The following is a 20,289-nucleotide window of genomic DNA, read 5'->3' on the forward strand; positions in this document are numbered from 1 at the left end:
GACGGCTCCGCCCCAGAGCAGAGGCCGGCGCAGCTGAGGCGGGGAGCGGCATCCCGGAATCCCGGGACCGGGACAGCCCCGAGGGAGCCGCTCCCGCCGCGTCCGAGGCGGCCCAACCCCAGCGCCACGCCAAGGACTACAGTTCCCAGCGCGCATTGGGGCGGCCGGAGCCCCGTCGGGCCTACCACTCCCAGCACGCACCGGGGGGCACGAGAGGGGTGCGTGGGCGTGGCGCCGCGCAGTGCAAGCTGGGAGCTGTAGTTGCCCCCGGGGACGGTGCCGTGCCGGAGCCGCCATGCCGGAGGGGACCGGAGTGCTGCGGGAGGTGCTGCCCAAGCAAGGTACCGGCGGTGAGCCGCGCCCGGCCCTGCGCGCCCGGCCCAACACTCGCTCACGGCCCTTCTCTCCCTTTGCAGGGCAGCTCTCGGTGGAGGACATGCCCGCCCTGGTGCTGTGCAAGCCCAAGATCCTGCCCCTCAAGTCGGTGTCGCTGGAGAAGCTGGAGAAGCTGCAGAAGGCGGCGCTGGACGCGGCCCAGGCGGCCCCGCCGCCGTCCGCAGGGCCCGCGCCGCCCCGGCAGTAGCGCGGGGAGGGTCGTGCCCGGCGGCAGCCGCGATCGGAGGTACCGCTGTGGAGCGGGGCTGCCGATGAGCGCGGCCTGAACGCGGGCGGTGGTGCCGGCTGGGCGGGGAGGCCGCGCGTCGGGCGCTGGCGGTGTGGGAGCTGCGCGGGTCGCTGCCCTGGCGCAGTGTTAAACGCGTCTTTAGAGCTAGCAGAACAGACAAACGGGAGGAAGCGAGTTCCACAGCCCCTGCTCCGAACCGGGCTTAGCAGACCCGCCTGAGCACTGAAGCGCTTGGCTCCTCGAGCACAGCATATTCCCGGCCTGGAATGGCTATTCCCAGCATTTCAGAACACCTGAAATATGGACGTGAAACTGAAAAACAAAGGAGAGGCTCTACCGAGTTCCTGGAAGCGAATCATCCTTAGATCCATCTGGTTCTTGAGCAAGGGCTGGCATGAAGCTCGGCTGCAAAGACAGGTTCACAGTATCTGTGCCAGCCTGGACGCTCCTACGCAAGTCAGTTGTGTTTTCCAAAACATTCTGGTAAATACTCATTTGCCATGAATTTAATTATTCTGTGCTCTCCTCCTGATTGCAATACCAAAGGGCAGCATTAGATGTACTGCTTAATTTATTCTGTTTAAAATAAATAAAAAGGAGGCAGAAACAAGAGCTTCACAAAAAATATTTTTAATATGTTTTACCAGAACTTTTCACTTTTCCAGTTACATAGAAAAAAAGACAAGTTTGGTACATGGGGGCTGAAACCAACCAGTGTTCTGCCCTGAAACAGATGAATTAGTCTTGTGCCCCAGCTGTATTGTCTTGGGCTCTTTAAAACAAAGAAACTGCTAATTTTTTTTAACTCCCAAAGCACAGTATTTCTTTAGCAGCAATGGAAATGGGATCACAGCAGCTTAACTTGACCCTTCTATAATAAAGCTTTGTATAAACCAGTGATTTTATGATGACAGCACTGTCCTGGAAAGAGCGAGCGGCAGTCAGACATCGATGCACACGTGGAATGATTAGGTCAAAAACATGGCACATACAGAGATAGCTTATTTCAAGGCACCACCACAGCAGAGTGGCTAGTTGTTCTACTATATGCCCAAAGAAAGAACACTTCTTCCTGAAATTTACAAAACTATTAAAAATAAAAAAAAAAAAAGAAAACAATTTGTACCCAAAACATGTGCTCTTAAAAAAATACGAACTGTGCTAAGCAACTGTTAAATTTGGTCAGTCCCAGAGGTGCATCCATACACACACCAGAGGAGCATGCGTGCTGTATACATGGGTAGGAGCTATGTTCCCTTGCAGGAGGCAGGTGTCACTTTCAGTAGCTTTCCAGCTTCAGACGACCTCCATCTCCCTCACTCACAAAACGCTTCCTGCCCCTGTAAGAAAGTACAAAGTCTCTTTTCAGTCGTTTACAGTAGCATTGCTTGGTTTTTATCGCTGAGGACAATCTTCCCTTGGGTCTTGGAAGTCAAATATAAAGTGTGAGTTCAGCAGGGTTAGCAGTGATCACAATGTCAGCTCAGCTGCTTAAAAATGCTGGTTTGGAAACCTAGGAATGGTGGGTTTCTACTTAAAACTGAAGTACATAAACCAAAAATGCCTCTCAACATATAAATGGTAACCAAAGCATAATCAAGCTTTTGATACAGTGATGACTCTCTATCCTCCCACACACCCAAACCTGCAAAACATTTCATACCAACACACACACAGAGTTTTAAGTGTGAAGTCCACAAATGGAGGCTGTTCTTGATAAAGATGCTAACATTCCAAGATCCAAATTTATCACATTTAAGAACTCTAACAAAACACCCAAAATAGAAAAGACCTGTCAAATAAATACTATTCCCAATGCATAAAACTGTGAATAATAGTATTTATATCCTATTAAAAAATTGACATATATTCCCCAGAGAAAATGAAACTTCTTAACTGTTTTGTGACCAGTAAGGAGGTAAAGCATACTGATTAGGTACAGTTTACACAGCATTATTTATGCTACAAGTAACCAAGCCAAACAAAAAAAACAGAAGCATTAAACAAATCACAGGACAGATATGAGGAATGGGATGTGCAGAGCTTATCCCATATTAGTGTCCTGTTCCTTTTTATGTAAATATTAGGACTGGTTGTCTCATCTCAGAACTCCACTCATGCTGTTTGCTAAGTTTAAACCATTTCTAAAGGATTATTTTTTTGTTTCCCCAGTATAACTGACAGTTTTCCCTCTGTCACCTACATGGACCATTGTGACACCTGGATCTTCCAGCTTGGAGCTGCACTGATTTCTACCAAGCAAATCAGGAAACCCAAGGAGAGGCAGCCTTTATCCTCTGTGGAGCACTGAGGGGTGCTACCTGGGATTCACAGGAGTACCTGTGAATTCACATCAGTGCAGCTTCTTAATACATATTTTTCCAGTCCAACTGTTGGTCTATCCTCCAGTTTCCAATCAGCAACACTTTGGTCCCCAGATGCTGCTTTCTGTACCCTATGAGAGGAATGAAAAGCCTTTGCCTATCTGCAATGGAAGAAGTACCTGGAGGGGCAGAGGTCTCTCAGTGGTTTGGAGATGATTCCAGCCTGGAAGCATTCCTCCACAAAGCGCTCCAGCACAGAATAGGAGTGTGGCACATCCAGGTTAATGTCTGGGATTTCACAGTAAACCCGTTCATAGCCCTGCAGTGTAAGGATCCACATAATCATTGGGTTATTCTATGATTTATTACAATGTTTTTAAATACCCTTCTGCATTCCAGAGGATTTATTTTTTTATATGGTTTCACAAACCTAAAGCACTGCAGCTACAAGTCAGCAGAGAAATAAGGTTTATAATATCAGCCCATACCATTATACAAATATCCATATAAAAACACAACCTGAACTTTTAACTTTAAAGAAGTCAGAAATCCACAGTTTGAAATCTGTATGTTAACCTGCCTGTTGCTACAAGGGCAGTAACATGGGAAGAAAATGAATGTCTTCCATGTAAGTGAACAAAATGCAGCCACAAATGACCAACACAAGTTTATGCAGCAGGGGAGACTGGGGAAAACCAGAGATGACTTCATCACTTCCCACCAGCAACACAGCTGGGTCATTTTTATGTAAGTGTTGGTGTGGTCTCCAGTCTGCCCTGGGACAGAATTATTGTCCTGTACTCATCCTCAGAAGTCACAGATGGTTCCAACTGTTGAAAACACTGGTTTTTATACTGCTCTACTTGACATTTGTAATTAGTAGGCCTTTATTGTACTACTTCAGTTACAAAGAACTACCTGATAAAAAGACATTTAAAAGATGAAGCAATATGTCAGCATTTTAGATGATTAGTTTTAACCATTTAACTGCATAAGGGCAGCTGGAAATTCTGGAAGACCTTATACAAAGTTCTCTAAATGCCATACTTACTCTTTTCATTTGGTCCACAGTAATGACAGAAGACTTCCACAGAGTTTTCAGCAAATCCAGTATCATTTTAAAGGTCTTTTCTCCAGTTGACTCCAAAACCAGTACAATGGCCTAAAACAAACCGTGCAAGTGTTTTGACTAAAATGACAACACTGGCTCAGGTACAAGGTGTGTGAGCATATGAGGTACAGAAAGGACTGAATGTGTAATTATGAATTTTCTGGGTAAAAAAGCCCATTTGCTACATGCACTCACTACTTCAGTTTGATATTATTATTATTATTATTAGAAAAGAAAAACTAATGAAATCCTTTGGATAAGATAAAAGGTATGAAAAACCAGAAAGGACTGGACAGAGTGAAAAGCATTGCCTTTCTCTCTCTGGTTTCAGCACTACATGACTATATCCATATGGCTGCTGCAGTACAGATGGCAATTAATTAATTTTGTGAAATTAATTTTGTATCCAAGGGATTTTAATTTTGTATCCATGGGGGTTTGGTATCTGTGATTTTAGGAGGACCCAGAAGCTTAAAATCTACAATACTGCACAACCCCCATCAACTGAAATGATTCTGTAGTTCTATTGTGAAGGAATTTTCTGTAACAAGTCAATTTACTGAAAAGGAAATTTTGTAGATTGTGGGTGTTCAGCTTTATTGGTAAACAACCATTTCCCAATTTGGCAGATAAAACAGTACAAATGGGAACAGTCTCCCATATAGGCTGGGTCTGAAATATGTAAGCTTTTACAAATGTGCTGGGTGAAACAATCCCACCCTGAAAAAGGAAGCTCTATAACTTAACAAAAACAGGTAACACCCATTAGAATACCCAGATATCTGAAACTAGAAGGAAATAAACACCAAAACAAAGCATGGGAGGATTTTCTTTGTTGCTATTCCTCAGCAGAAAATAAACTGAGATCTTATTTTCAGGAACTTATAATAATCTGAACTCAACTATTTAACCCCCAGAAATTACTTCTGGATCTTCCCAGAGTCAACAGCAGCTTACTTGTTGCACAATGCACACACAAATGAGCACACAAACCTTTAACTTTACATGAAACAATTTAGTTATTCAAATAACAGAGCAAGCAACCCAAGCTTCAGATGCCAGTTGTATTATTTGCATGCCCACATCAAAACACCAACAATTATTAAAGGGCACTGATTTCTCCTTACTTCATATACAAGTTCATGGTGAAAATGGGGTACTTCCAGTTCTTGAAGGCAGCGTTCTGCTTCCAATACATCTCCAGAAAGCAAATACTCTTTCAGCAACATATCAATCTATTGAATTTGAAAACAAAAACCCAACACTAATTAGAAATAAAATGTAAAAGCTGTCAACCGTTTTGATAATCCACTAGCAACCCAGCAGCAAGTTAGTTCCTCAAACTTGCTGCCAATGCTTTTATAAATGTAATTAAATTTAGGCATTAATTAAATGGAGACATTATCAGTAACCTGAAACACAGTGTAAGCCAAATACCTATCCACAGTGTTGATAGAGAAACACCAAAATCATTGTTTTATAAGCTGTGTGTCACCATAAAAGGAGCATGTGGGTGGCATTAAGTTTATCCTCTCCCTTGAATGCCTCCTCCTATCATCTGTTAGACTCCCAACCTAGAAATTGTAACATGGCCTTTTCCTTCAAACCTGCTTACTTTATAGCATGGATCTCTGAACATTCCTCTTTCTCCCTCTCTCTTTTTTCAGTTATTACTGTGCTTTTGATCAGCAATGCCAAAATATAATAGTTTATCTAGTTGAGCCAGTTTCATCTTGGCTCTTTTAATTACTTCATCACTTTATACTGTGAGGTCTTAAAAATCTGAATGCTTACAAGTTTTGCTTGAAGCAAAAATAAACATATACTTGCAATACTGAATGTTGTACTAGCATGCTCCCACCAGTGACAAATACTACAAAATCAACTAAATTATCTACAAAGCCAACACTCATGACATAAGACATCATTTTAGTATGGGATGCTTGTCCCTGTTCCCTGTACCCCAAACAGAGAAGCTCAGAGCAGCAGCCCACTGGAGAGTGGGGAGCTGTAGCCTTACCTCTTTGACCAGGTGTTTGACAGACTGCTGGCCCCCTCCAGCCCCCCAGACGCTGTCGATGCGCTTGCCCCCCTTGCTCATGCTCAGCAGCACCGTGGCGCGGTCCAGCGCAGCTCTAAAGGCAGAGGCAGAGCTTTAAACCTCAGCACAGAACTCCATTAATGCACCTGCAACTGCCCCCACGGCCATGGCTCCTCAGACAAAGCTACCAGGTCTTTGGGAAGGGGTCAGGGTTAGCAAGTGACCATCCAGATCATAAAACCAGCAAAATACAAGCTCCCCACATCGTCCTTCTGTCACCTTACACTGCTGCTCGTGCCAAGGACAGGTAACAATGCTGTGATGGCAGTAGATTAAATCACCAATGCAGAACCTGAAACATCCTCACAAAAAACACCTGAATATTTTTCTTATGCAGAAATGGATTGTACCCAGACTCCTCCAAGAATGCAGCTTGGCAGGTAGATCTCAAACAAAAAAGGCCTGAGTCGCTGCCACACTCAAGAACAGTTTTCTACTGAAATACTATTTTCCATTTCGGTCTGAAGAATTATGAAACCTTTAGAATTTAAGCCAAAGAAAACACTTCAGAAGGTAAATATGTAGTTGGAAAAATAGCACAAGCTAGGGATGCCTGCCAGTTTATTGAAAAATTATAAAAAGGGAAGTGAGGTGACAAAAAAGAAGCCTGGGATACAATATGTACCGTCCATGTAAAGTTCTCCCAGCCCTCACGCTGGGGGCAAGCCAATAACAATAACTCTATTCACCAAGATTTAATGAGCAGGAAAGACTGGCCAAGAAATAACAAAGGCAGCAAAGCATCCCAGATGTGCAGAATGCAGGCTACAATCCCTCAAATCACAGGGCACATTTATATAAGTGACAGACAATTTTCTCAATTTGAGCCCCCAAGGTAGGCAGCTAAGAACTGCTCTTCCTTCTGAAAGTGCCAAACTATAATCACTGCAAATGCAACTTCTGGAAGAAACAAGAGTTCAGCACCTCCATATCAAGCCTGAAATACACACTTATGGGGGTAAGAAAAATAAAACATGACTCATTATTAAAACATCCCTCTTTGTCAGAGACTGCTCCTTCAAACTTCTCACACTGACATGGAAAACAATTATACTTCTTGACAAACAGAGGGTTACAGAGAAAGTCTCGGAAATCACTGCACAGGCTTTAAACCTTTGCAAGGCAAAACAGTTAATCCCTTGTGTATTTCACAACTTATTTACAGCAGCTGCCCTGATGCTATATTTACCCATTAATCACATTAAAGCTTTTTCTAAGACAAAACCTTCCATAACCACTTCTTCTTACAGCTCATTTTTCACTCTTGAACGTAAGCTGGACAACAAACCTGCTAACTCAAATGTATTAATACATTTTTCAGAACTCAGTATTTCTCTTCTGACTTGAGTCATTCTGGATTTTGTTGGTTTTTTGGGCTTTTTTTTTCATTTCAAATTTAAAAAACAAAGTTCAAGAACTGCATGATTTATTTTGAAGCTGTAAATTCCTGATCATCATCTTTGACATTTGGAATAGAAAACTATAGAGAAAGCAAGGAAATTACCTTGCTTGGACACAATCCACAGTGCCTTTGTAGCCATCTATGTAGGTACTGCTTAGGATCCCATCTCCAACAGCTCTAGCAATGAACTGGCCCACCAACTGCAACAAAACAGAAGCATTTTTAATTAAATGCTGAATTTCAAAGAAGTTTTAAGTAGATAATTATGTGTTTGGTTTTCAGGCTTTATTTAAATGAGCTGTTTCAAAGTGAAAACACAGCCTGGGTAATTGGGAGAGGATTACAGACAGTAAGAATATCAATCGATATTTTTCAAAACACAGAGTCTATTTCATTTTATTTGATCTATTTCAGCCACAAAAAGCTTTTGACTACTGGCATAAAGATTTACAAATTTACCTGTGGTGCCCTGGGAGAATCCAACACCAATTCAGGTAGTTCTTTCAGCAGTCTATCAAAGGATTTTTCCACATCAGTTTTGCTTACTACTGTCCCACAAAGGTCAGAGATAAGCTTAGATGTCATTTCCCTGTGACTGGCCTTCCCCTCTAATGCCAGGGAAACAGCCAGGACTGGCACACTGTATTTCATTTCACCAAGGTTTAAGTTCTTCAACATCTCCTAGATAAGATTTGAAAAACAAAACAATGAGATTTCATAATTTTTATTATTTAAATATATACATAGATCTCAAATAAATATTTATGTGCTTATAAAATTACATATATGCTTCTGCTCACATAATTAGTATAACTGCTTGGCTATTCTTATAGGACATTTCTTGCAAACTTCTTCTTCTCTACAAATTCATTCACAGCTGGCAATTGCATTACCCTGTATGCTACAGCTTTGACCCCTAACACACAGAAATAAAAAGGCACATAACATACCGAAACTTCGTTGGTATCTCCATGTTCAAAATACTCCTGGATGATTGGTGTTAAAGTTTTTTCAAATGCTCTTTCATCAAGAGGTAAAACTACTGTTTCATAGACACAGTTCTCCTGTTTTAAAAGACAACAGAAGCAGATATCCTTATGGCCTTTTCTTGCAACTTATGCAGCACTAATAGCATCAAAAGAGTGGGTTTTTAATCCTTAATACTTCATTCTTGGTAGTCAATATTCTGCCAAAAAACATTAGACTCTGTCTCTACTATTGAAGTGCAGATAATGGCGGCTGTCATACTTCTTTATATTTTGACTTTACTGTTAGCTCAATTGAACTGAAAGGCTGAATTTACTGTTAAACAATGGTAAACACATCAAACTGTGTTCCTAGGATTCAGCTGATGCCACAGGAGCAGAGGCCAAGTGCCTCCATCCTGAAGGGAGAGCAGCAGAAGCTCCTGGCCCAGCCCAGCAGAGCTGGCTGTGCCACAGCACCTTCCCCTGCAAGTGGCACTCCTGTCCCTGGCAGGAGCCCTGCCTTGTTCCCTCCTCCCTGGTGACTCTGTGACCAGACAGGTGGTGCCACGCACAAATCACAGAAAAGGCATTTTCACAACATCAGTGAGCAAAGGCACTCCCTGAAGGGGAAAAAAGAGGCACACAGCAACTGCCTCATGTATCACCTGTCCTCAGAGCTCCAGCAGCACCACATCTCACCACTCTAATTTAGTTCCCTACTCTGCACCTACAGAAGCAGCATTCAGAGCAATACTACAGAGCTGAACAAAGATATCTGATCAAAGACGTTTTTCAACCAATGTGTAATGGAAAGCAACTTTTCATGATCAAGAAGTATAGAAGAAATAAAAAAACCTATCCATCCATCATATCAAAGTTACACAGAATGCTCATTCTTCATTAAACTTTGTTCTATGCACTTGTCAGCTCCATTTTAATGGCTGTTTCTGTTAATGTAACGTAAAGTGTCAAATTTTAGTGAAAATTGATCCTGGAAGAAGATTTTGATATTCTCACATACCATACATTCAGCAGCTATGGCTACAGCAAACAGCCTCTACTCAAAGGACACCACCATTGCTCTGCTTATGTCACACAGAGTGTACTGATGGTCTGTCTTGCAATTGATCTGATCTCAGAGACTTCAGCAAGCTGTGTTCCTAATCACCATTTCCCTTTCAATGATGGAAAGCCCTCTGCTCAATAAGCTTTGCTTTCTCTCCCCTTCTCTCAGTAACATGGCTGTAAGATACAATCTTCCATAACATATTCTAAACATATGTCAACAAACTGTCCAAGCCATCAACTGCATGAAGTGTTTATACCAAGCAGACAAGACATTGGGCAGGCTGGAAATACAGGGATTATTATATTATTATAAAGGACACTGTCCCCACTAACCTCTCCACCTGAGCAAGTCTGTGTTGCAATTTTAACACAGTGTTTGTGTGCAATATAGAGCAGCACTGCAGCATCCACCTCTGTGGGAAACAGCAGTGGAGAACACAGCTGGGAAAGGGATGCTGCTTACTCAGGCACAGAAAGAGGGCTTGGGAATAAGATTTGTGAGTATTACTCTGTGACTTCTACACCAGCTGACTTTTTACTGGCCAACAATCTGTTCTTGAGCATAAAAATGAGCATTTCAGTGTAGCCAGGCTGACATTCATGTTAACTCACAAGGCCACTGAAATTGATAAAAGGAAATATAAACCAACACTGCAAAGAAACTATTTGCATACCTGGTCATCATCATAATTAGGATCCTTAATATCCACTTCTTCCACATCATACACTTGACCTGGTGTTCCCCAAACTCCTTTACCACCTGCTCCACCTGGCAAAAATATGGGAGAGTAAGTAAGGACCACCAGCTTACAAACAACACTTGTGACTTCAACACAGCATTCTTTCACTGCTTGTGCCCATCTCCTGACTAACAATACATGCTGAAGAGTGTGTTTGTCTGACAAGTTCCCACTTCCTCAGCCGCTTTTCATCACTTTCCAGAAAGACATTAGAAGCAGTATGGACTGCACAGGAATTCCTGAAGGTTGAAACTGCATTTTCAAATACAATCATGATTTCAATTTGCATTAGTAACAGTCCCATGAACCATCAACAGTTCAGATTTGTGTATTAAGCCTGCTAAGGAAATGTACTTCCCTCAAAGACAGATGTTGACATATTAGATTTGCTGCCATCTGCTATTGCTACCCACTAAATAACATAAAGGGCCGAATGTCTGCACAGAGACTGTGATTTATGAAAATGATTCCCAGCAGAAAAAAATGCACTGTGCTTTGAACAAACCTTTACCTTTCTCACTGTACTCTCTCCACTAAGCCATACCCACCTTTCTTTGGTAGACCTCTCCCCTTTCCAGAGCGGGATCGCCTGTCCAGGAGTTTCCCCTTTGGGCTCGTTGGTACAACTCCAACCTTCAGTGTCTCTCCATTCTCACTGACAGAGTCTCCTCTCCCAGAATCTCTAGAGGAGTTTTTCCTCAACCTTCTCTTTGCCTTAGCGTTTATTTTGGCTTCGGTAATCGAAGTTGCAGGAATCCAATTTCCATTGATTTCAGTTTTTCGTTCCTCAGACCCACCATTTTCTTCATCACCAGAAAATGGAGCATCATTTAGATTCTCAAGTTCTTGAAAAGAAGACAGAAAAAAAACTTATAGTTTTAAACAGTTTTATGTTAGAATACCAAACCACATTGCATTTAGAAAGGATTGTAACATCATATAGAACTCTTTGTTTTCAACAGGGTAAAGGCAAAGGTTGTTTTTAAGGTATGTCTGCATACTGCAGTAATAAGGACTTACTTATTCCCCTGCACAAAATATCCACAATCTAAACAGAACAGAAGTCAAGAGCTGGAGAGCAAATTAATAAAACCATACACAAATACATAAACCATAGAAAACCCCACCCTTGTTAAACAAAAACTATCCCAACTCCTAAGTGCAAAGATCTAAGTGCCTCGTTCTCACTCCTCCCACTCCTCCCTTGATTTAGAAACAAATGAAACTGCCAATACAGTAAATTCTGGAAGAACTCACCAATGTTACAAGACTCATCAGCAAAGTGAAATTAACTCCCTAAGTCATCAACCAACATTCCCCTTATTCAATTAAAGGAATTTCAAACACAGCTCACTAGCAAGAAAAGCAACAATTTAGACATAGAAGAAAATTAAAACAGTACTCATTTTATTTTTTTGGTTTTGAAGTTATGGGGGAGAAATGCTGTTCACTACAAAGCTTGGAGAGCTTGGTAATGAAGACTCCTAGAATATACAGTCCTGTGAATCAGTGGGGTCTCTCTTCTCTATGGACTCTCTCTCACTGTAGCTTCTGTCAAGACTGCTTCTACACACAACACAATCACATAATAGATTTGTTTTGTACCCAACAAAAAACTCTCTCACTACTTGAGGATCTGTAAATATCTCAGAGCAGCGAGAAGTGCAATAACTTCACTCTCTGAGGAAGCACATTTAATGTTTAGGTCTAAAGTCTTACTTCACAAAGTTAAGTTGTCCCCCACTACTGCTGTCTGGTTCAGCAGAATGTCTTATTTAGAGCATTATAAACAAAAGCTTTCACAAGCTATTCTTCCCCTTCTTAACTAATCAAGATTTTGAAAAAAGAAAAAAAAAGAAGAAAAGAAAAAGCACCTGAGAATCAATTTACATTTCAGTGAGTACCCTGGAAGTCCTTGCAAATTAGAAGACACAGACAGAGAACAGCCTCAGCTCTCTGTTACACAGTTCTCCATTTCTTCAGAACTGAGCAGAGCACTAAAGACACAACCCACAGCCCCAACACTAGCAGGGCAAGGTGAGGGCACTCAGAAGAAGCTGCTTTTCCAAAACTGCTTTACAGAAGAGTTCACTGCCATAAACCCAGAATATGAAGAGTATTCAAAATTTACATTTGAACTTAGCTAAGATATTAATTCACCCTTCCAATATCTGCTCATCAGCAACCTGCATTTGGCAATATTTCTCAAAACTGTGTTTTTTTCACTTTGAAACAAGTTCACCAACAATTGTTTTTAAAGCCAAGTGGACTAATAAAATATTGCCAATCTCCAAGTATTTACCCATATCAAAGATTATATTAAGCAGAGCAAAAGTTGATGGAACTGTCTCCTTTGTGATCAAAGAAATGACATTAGATACTGGTGTTCAGAGATGTGAATGCTACAGCTAAGCAACAGTGCAGCCATTCCAGACTAAGCTTCATCTTTCCACTCATTACTCCCACAAAAGCATTCCTTTTATGCTTGCAGCAAGCTAAAAAAGAAAAGCATGCATCACATCCAGGAAAAGATTTCTCACAAGCGGCTTTCTCTGTTTGTCTAACATTTTAATAAAACAATGAGGGATTTGCATAAAGCTAACAGAGGGGAAAAAAAAGAGCAAACCCAAACAGGTTTCCTTCCTCTCATTCCCCAGGAGATCCCATCAGCAACAACCAGCTCCTCTCAGTCAAATCCACTCTAATTCTTCTTCATGCTCAGTCTCCCACGAATTTCTCCAGTTTAGACCTGAGTTCTGGCTGTCCAGAAACTCCATTCTTCAAAGACCACTTACTCCTTTCTCAGTTTCCAAAGGAAACTGCCAACAATTAACACAAGTCAGCCCTGACTCTGACAGCTAAGGATTAAAGGGGAGGCTACAGTCCAACCTCCTCACACAGTCCTGATCTCAGGCTCAAGACTAAAGGAAATCCTCCACAGGAAACCCAGAAGAATTAATATTTCTTACTACACTGGGTTTTATGTAACACTGGAACTTCCAGCTGCAGCCTCTTTCTCCATAATGTGGTAACCAACTGGTCCTCCACTATTAGTTACCTAGTTAGGCTTCAAAGAACAGACTAAACACACATACTATTTTCCAAAAACTTGTATAATAAAATAAAATAATAAGAACCTATAAAATGGTGCAGATCTTCCTTCTAGCTTCTTATTTTCACCTCATATAACACATACATATATAGGCAGCAACAGTCTTCAATCAAATTTAATACTTTGCTTACTATACATTAAGAAGTTATCCAAATTTATCCCGTTACCCTGCCTAGCAGGCTGACTTAAAACCTGTGCTTTTATGGGCTACCTTTGTTAACAAAGCCAATTTAAACTGTCCAAACTTTGCCAACCCAGCTGTCCTGCAGCTTTCCACCCATTAGCCAAACATAATTCTAAAATGGTGACAACCAAGGTGTCTTCTGCACTAACCTAATTCTGCTTAAATATCAGAAATCATATGGAGTGTATTGCCACCTCAACTGCATTGCCCACCATCTTAAAATAGATACAAGTTATTCTAAAAAACATTTAAAACCTCTTTGACATGAAAGAGTCAGTGCAGACCATCACAACCTTTGGAAGATACAGAAAACAACATGAATCTGTGTTACCTTGACTAAGCATCATAAAATAAATGTGTGATATGGACAAAAGAGTCCATTTCATGGCAGTCTCTAACATGTACTTCCTAAATTTTTCCCATGCCAGCCCACTTCCAGCCAAGCCCCTCAACATTTGTTTCCCCTAATTCTAAGGTAAATTGTTGCATAAAAGCAGAATTTAAACACACCTACACATTTTACTTTTAAGTTTATCCTTTTCTTCACACCAGCACTACTTGAACTCAGATGATAAGGAGAAAAGTACAACTACTACCCAGTAACTTACAGAAATGCTAACTTTTTTATTTTAATAAATTTTAAATAAACATAATAGAGCAGGATTCTTTGATATACAATTGAAGGAATTATTCTGTAAGGTTTTGATTATTTTTTTTTCTGAATCAGTATTGTTAAAAAAATTCTCAGGTGATGCATTTTTTCTACAGAGAACCCTTCTGGTCAGCTAAGCAACTTTAAGTTTAAAAAACTCAAACCAACTGAATATATTACTTACCTGTTGGGGTAATATAAATGTGTTCCTTTTCTATTTCCATAGCTGCTTAAGAGAGCTGACTGTGAAATGTAAAGTCTTAATGTTTTCCCTCCAAGGCCTAAACAGAAACAGAGAAGTTTAAAGAACAAAAACCACTACATCAAAGTAAAATGCAAAGGCTTCACTCACAAAATATAAAAATGGGGGGGTTCAGTTATAATTAGCTATTAGAAGCAGCTGTGAAGTTGCTGGGAAGGTAAATGGTGCAGCAAGAGAGAGGCATCACCCTCCAGCACACCTAAGGCTGGATGCCTTAGCAGCTCTCAGTTCTGCTGCTTATAAATGGGACAGGAGCCGTTATTTCAAGGCTAACAGCCCCATGTACACAGCTTTCTTTAGCTGATAAAAGCCACCTCTATCAATTCAGACTGTCCTGTTCTGCCAAGTGGTTATCTGTATGAATGTACAATAACAGTGTTATAATTGCACCCACGAGAGAAACGTTCTTCATGTGAGTGATGCTGATAAAATGGCACCAACATATGGAGTTCAGCCCAGCCCTTAGACAACAAGCTAATTTTTGATCCTCCCCTCAAGGACACAGTGTTTGTTTTGCTGTATGTGTACATACAGCTATCAAGTTTTCACATCTGTGCTTCTGCACCCTTCAAACACTCCTTACAACCACCATTCAATCTGCAAGGGATAAAGTTCTCATTTAAACACTTCTCTTTTTGGCTCCTCTTTCTCCCCCTTCCTAGTAGCTGCTATTCTCCAAATCAACTCATGTCACTGTGAAGAGGATGGCATCATCCATCTTTTCTTTATGTACACAAAATATTAAGCAGTGCCAGAATTCCCTCATACACTTCTTCACCAGCAGGATTTTCACAAATCCCTTCGCAGGCCTTGGAGAATTACTGGTATTTGTGTCTGTCCCATACGAATTCAGGAGCCCTTTTTTCCCCATCTCATTCTTTGCTGCCCTGAAAACTGTTCACCGTTGAGTGGCAAGATTGTGACACCAAACAACTTTTTGCATTCCCTTCCCCTTTTCTCTTCCCTGGTTTTCCCCTTTCATGCCCACTTGCCTGCCACAGACCCATTAATGGCAAATGATTCATCAGAGACCGTTGGCAATAAAGAAACTCTGGTTTGGGGCACAGCATTCAGCTGTCATGGTCCTGTATTTCCTAATGCCAACCAAACAGTTCCCAGCCTTGTGCAATAAGTCTTCCCTGCCCCACACATTTTTTTAAATCAACACTTTTCGTGAGTTACCTCAAGCAATCATTCAGGAGTTCTCAAGTGTTCCAGTCACTGTTGGTTGAGATATTTTTCTGTGCAGGTCTCAGTCTAGTCCACACAAACTACCTTGAAAGAACAGTTTTATCCTTCCTAGTGGAACGTTCCATCAGTTGTCCACCTCTTGGGAAAAAAAAAAAAACAAAAAAAGGACAAAACCTGTGTTAAATAATAATCACAGCTTTCATCATTTGTAACCAAGTTCTAAATGTCAAGGGGAGAAATGCTCTTCCTGTACAGGACGTTAGCTGAAATCCTCCACCTATGGCAACATAATAAATAACAACCCAACTTCCACATAGTACCACTCTGAGATTCAGCACCCTGCTGCCACACTGATCAGGAGATAGGAGATACACTCTCAGTTTAGCAATGCACCTTCTCACTAACTCAAACCAGAAGATTCTGGAGCTTCAGGATGCTGGGATTTATCACTGTCTCCAAACCACATCATTTTCTCATTTACAGACTTACATCATACAGCACTACCGATAAAACTATGGAACACAATTTGCAAAAGTGCCTTTAAAACATCAGAATCCATCTTGGAAGAGATAATACAGGAACAAAATGGACAGAAGCCACTTTAGGCAGAACATAAACACCATGGCAATTTTTAAGATGAATCAGTGACATGAACAGTACTTTTAAAGTAGTTCTTAAGACAAGGGTATTTTGCTAAGTCACTGAAATCCACCGATGAAACATGCTCGGTGCTCTGTACCCACTACCATTTCTTGCACTTCATCTAAACAGGCAAATCTACCTCAGCAGGCACAATAACCTTTAGAACAACACACGCAGCAGGACAAAGCTTCCAAAAGTTATCAAGACCTCCCGAGGGGCAAAGCATCCCCGAGTAACTTTCACAGAGCATGCACTTCTTCTCCCTTCTCGCTAACTTTAGGCAAACACCCCCCCGTTACCGAAGCTTGGAGACCTGCCAACAGCAGCTGCTGTTCCGCAGCCGCACACACAAAAGCCACGGGAAGATTCGGTACTCCTACCAAACCCGTGCCGCCGGCCGGGACCAACGGCGGCGCAGCACCGGCGCTGAGGAGCGGGCGGGACCGACGGCTCAGGCCGCCGGACCGAGGGCTGCAGGCCGCCGGGAGCGGGGCCGAGGGCTCAGGCCGCCGGGGCCGGACCGGCGCACAGGCAGGGCCTGGCAGTGGCTGCCCCGGCCCGGGAGCGCCCGCAGCTCCCGGGATGCGCCCGCAGCTCCGCCGCTCCCTCAGGGCCGCGGGCCGGGCCGAGTCCCCTCAGCCGCCGCCGCCGCGCGCGCTCCCGCTGCCGGCCGTGCGCGCGCCCGCCACCCGGCCCCGCCCCCGCGCGCGTGCCCGCCCCCTGCCTGCCTGCGTTTTCTGCCCCAGCGACACGGCCACCCGCGGCGTCGCCATTGGCTGGCTGCCGCCCGCCCCGCAGCCAATCGGCAGGCAGGGCTCGGCGCGCGTTCGGCCGGGGGAGAGCGGGGAGGGCGAGACCATCGCGGGTGGGTGCGGGGGGCGGGAAGGAGCCGTTGGTGCGGGGAGCCGAGGCGCCCCTGGGCCGGCTCCTCCATTGCACTGTGGGACGCGGCCCGGAGCGCCCGCCCCGGGAGAGCATCGCCTGAGCCCGCCCGCCGAGGGGGCAGGTGTGGAGCGGCAGCCCCCGGGATGTGCGAGAGCGGCTCCTCACATCGCGCCTGGGGGTGCTGGGTGCTGGCCCTGGGGCGGCCGCGGAAACGCGGCAGCTGTGCCTGGTTCCTCCTCCACGTGCTGTTCTACATCTTTAATTAAAAGTAAATTTTTCTGCCTTTTCTGAAGAAAACCATCAGAAAAAATAACCTATGACCTCTTATCTGTGTATGTCTCTCTGCCAAGAAGGGGAGCTGAGGCCTTTGGCCGCCTCCCTCACAAGCCTTTCCCTCAGCGTGGGGACGGGGCTGAGGCAGGGCGGCCTCTGTCTGGCGGGATCGCAGCTGCTCACAGCCACCTTCGGCCCTGCTGAATCCCTCAACACAGGTTTAAGGATTAGCTTTGGGATTGACAACCAAACCGTGCATGTCGGTCCACAGCCTTCCAAACTTCCCACCTTATTTCAGTTTACATTTACCCTCCTGTTTACTCTGTACGAACTGCCTGAGGACACACACCTAATTAGAGATGACAGTCTCCTCTAATTGTCATGTGCTTTGCCTCCATTCAGGCCTCTCCTCAAAACTCAGCTCACCCTTTGTCTTCTCTCCCTAATTTGTCACTCCAGAGAGCCCATGCAATGAGGGAAGTAAATACAGATCCCTTCTGCTTTGGTACTTGTGCATTGCAGGATTTTCCAGCTGCCCGCGAGAGAAACCTCCTCAGTTAACCAGATTATGAATTGACTTTTGTAGTATTATTAAATATTTTTCCTATCTAATTCCACTCCCCATTGGTACACTTCTGCCTGAAATAAGAGCCAAAGCTCCCTGGTGTTAGAGCCTCTGAATTAATTTACTGGCCTGGCTCTGCATGAATCATCCAAAATCGGTTTAAGATCTAAAACAACAATCTGTTAAAAGAATGTGCAACACGATTGCCATGTTTTCATGATATCTTCCCCATCAGCTAAATGACAGAAAGAAAACCTTTCTTGCTCATGAAGACACTAAATTGCAGACTTTTTCAAGTCAGAACAGTCCAACGTGCTCACACAAGATTTTTTCCACACGCGACCTAGAGGCAGCTTTAAAAGATGTTATTTCTCCATCAATCAAAAAATAGTTCCTGGTTTGTTCTCTGCACCTTTGCTGACTCGTGCATACCAAGCAAACCACCACAGTGTCATCACCAAGATTTGGAAACTAAATCTACCTATTAACACTGATGGTGGGATTCAGCTTTCCCTGCAAGGCAGAGTGGGGCTTTAAAGAAATTTTTCTGTAAAGAAGAAAGAGGTGACAGAGAGGCTGAAACAGTAACCAGAATCTGCACAAGAGAAGATGGCACAAAATATGGCATCATGCCAATTACACCTTTTAAAGCACCATGGAAAACTGCTAAAGGATTTTCTGCTGAAGTTTAGGTCTGGATCACTTCCAAGAGGCCTAAAGCTGGGTCAGTAATCAAAAGAAGATGAAAACCACCAAACCATCCAGCACACCTCCAGACAAGAAAATTTTGTAGTTTTTCTTTCTTCTGCTGAGTATCTCTATTAGCAGCTGGGCTATCAATCACTGAAAATCTCATCTGCACATATTTTCTGATTTTTAAAGCACCGTGACTTGAAAAAGAGCTGATGTGCATGAAATACATTTTGTATTTTTCCACTGTATCAACCAGCCTACTAATAGACATCACCTTTTTTCCCTTTCTAACCTCAAAGCTGCCTGCAATAAGTAGAAAACAGCTGATCACATGCAAACCTCTGAGCTGTAGAGACCTGCTCGCTCCCTCCCTCCCTACCCCAGACATATTAATAGCAAACACACCACCAAAATCCCCATGAAAACAAAACAGCAAAATTCCTCCTCACATAGGAAAAAAAACCTAAAACAACAACAACAACAAAAAATCTCCCAAATTCTTTGGAGCGTTTCGGGAGTGTCTGCAGCTGGAGGCAGCGGTGAGGGGTGTCCGGCCGGCCCCCGCTCCGCATCCCGGGTTACCTGCGCCGCGCCTCGGCCGCCGGCCCCGGCCGCGCTTCCACCCCACAGCCGCCGATCACCTGGAGCAAAACGCTCGCACGGAGGAGAGCAGGCCACTCTCCAGCAGTCTTCCTTCCTTTAGAGCCTACTGGGTTGTTTTCAAACTCTCCCCTCCCTTTCTCACATGCAGGCCAAGCCCTCCCGCAGCAGCCAGGGGAGGAATCCATTGGCTGGAGCTGCCCCAAAGGCGTGGAGCGGCCCTTCCCCCGTGCCGTGCCCGGCGCACAATGCACACCGCGTGTCCGCGCTGCCCTGCCCCGGCTGCCCGGCCTTCGCTGCTCACCGAGCTCTGCCCGAGCTGCCGCTGGGCTGCCTCACGCACGGCTTCCGACCTCCCGCTCCAGAGAGAGCAGTGAAAAGCAGAGAGAAGTTGCCTTGGGTTAGAAACGCCACCGAGCATTTCCCTTGCGCTCCCCACTGTGGATTTTTCAAAGTTTTACTTTCTGTTTTAAATATTTTCGATAGGCAGCATCTGTGCTCCTGACACCTCAGCAGTGCTGTTTGATTACAGTCGAGTCTGTTACTGTGTCACTTGGAATAAGAATTTCCACACATAATGCAGACAGCAAAAATGTATCATATCTGTTAAATCAATCTGCTCTGTTCAGTTGCCTGTCTCTTGGCCTTCTGCTTTCCTTCCCTTCAGATTACTTTTAATTTTGCATCTTCTGCTAAGGTGCCTTCATGAAATGAACTGCAAACACAGCACACCCATTCTTCTTCATCGGGCAGCGTCAGCTCCAGGTTGAAAGGGTACTGAAACACGCCTTCACTTTTTTTAATGCTCAGTAATTAGAGCTCATTTGAACACCCTGGTGCAGCTCCATGCGGGAGCTGGGAGCGGGGCAGCGCTGCAGCCCTGGGTGCGCA

General features: G+C 43.6%; 1 protein-coding gene across 4 annotated transcripts; it reads right to left on the reverse strand.

Moving 5' to 3' along the window:
* Positions 1 to 1,883: 1,883 nt before the first annotated feature.
* PDCD4 (programmed cell death 4) lies at positions 1,884 to 19,404 on the reverse strand. Of its 4 annotated transcripts, none has more exons than XM_054277239.1 (13): positions 19,381 to 19,404; positions 15,732 to 15,878; positions 14,472 to 14,568; positions 10,888 to 11,184; positions 10,274 to 10,368; positions 8,514 to 8,627; positions 8,023 to 8,244; positions 7,666 to 7,763; positions 6,081 to 6,195; positions 5,188 to 5,295; positions 4,001 to 4,111; positions 3,129 to 3,268; positions 1,884 to 1,965 (listed from the first exon to the last, which is right to left on the reverse strand). In XM_054277239.1, exons 3-13 carry the CDS (start codon positions 14,509 to 14,511, stop codon positions 1,905 to 1,907), a joined length of 1,401 nt encoding a protein of 466 aa, XP_054133214.1. In that variant the 5' UTR covers positions 14,512 to 14,568; positions 15,732 to 15,878; positions 19,381 to 19,404; the 3' UTR covers positions 1,884 to 1,904. The 4 variants fall into 4 exon arrangements, with proteins under 4 accessions (XP_054133214.1, XP_054133211.1, XP_054133212.1 ...); XM_054277236.1 differs by lacking the exon at positions 19,381 to 19,404 and adding an exon at positions 16,763 to 16,861; XM_054277237.1 differs by lacking the exon at positions 19,381 to 19,404 and adding an exon at positions 16,696 to 16,830.
* Positions 19,405 to 20,289: the final 885 nt, after the last annotated feature.

This window comes from Melozone crissalis, unplaced genomic scaffold (genome assembly GCF_028551555.1).
Source record: "Melozone crissalis strain CALT ecotype California unplaced genomic scaffold, PUWL_Pcris_2 ptg000019l_1, whole genome shotgun sequence".
In the NCBI taxonomy this organism is placed as follows: Eukaryota; Metazoa; Chordata; class Aves; order Passeriformes; family Passerellidae; genus Melozone; species Melozone crissalis.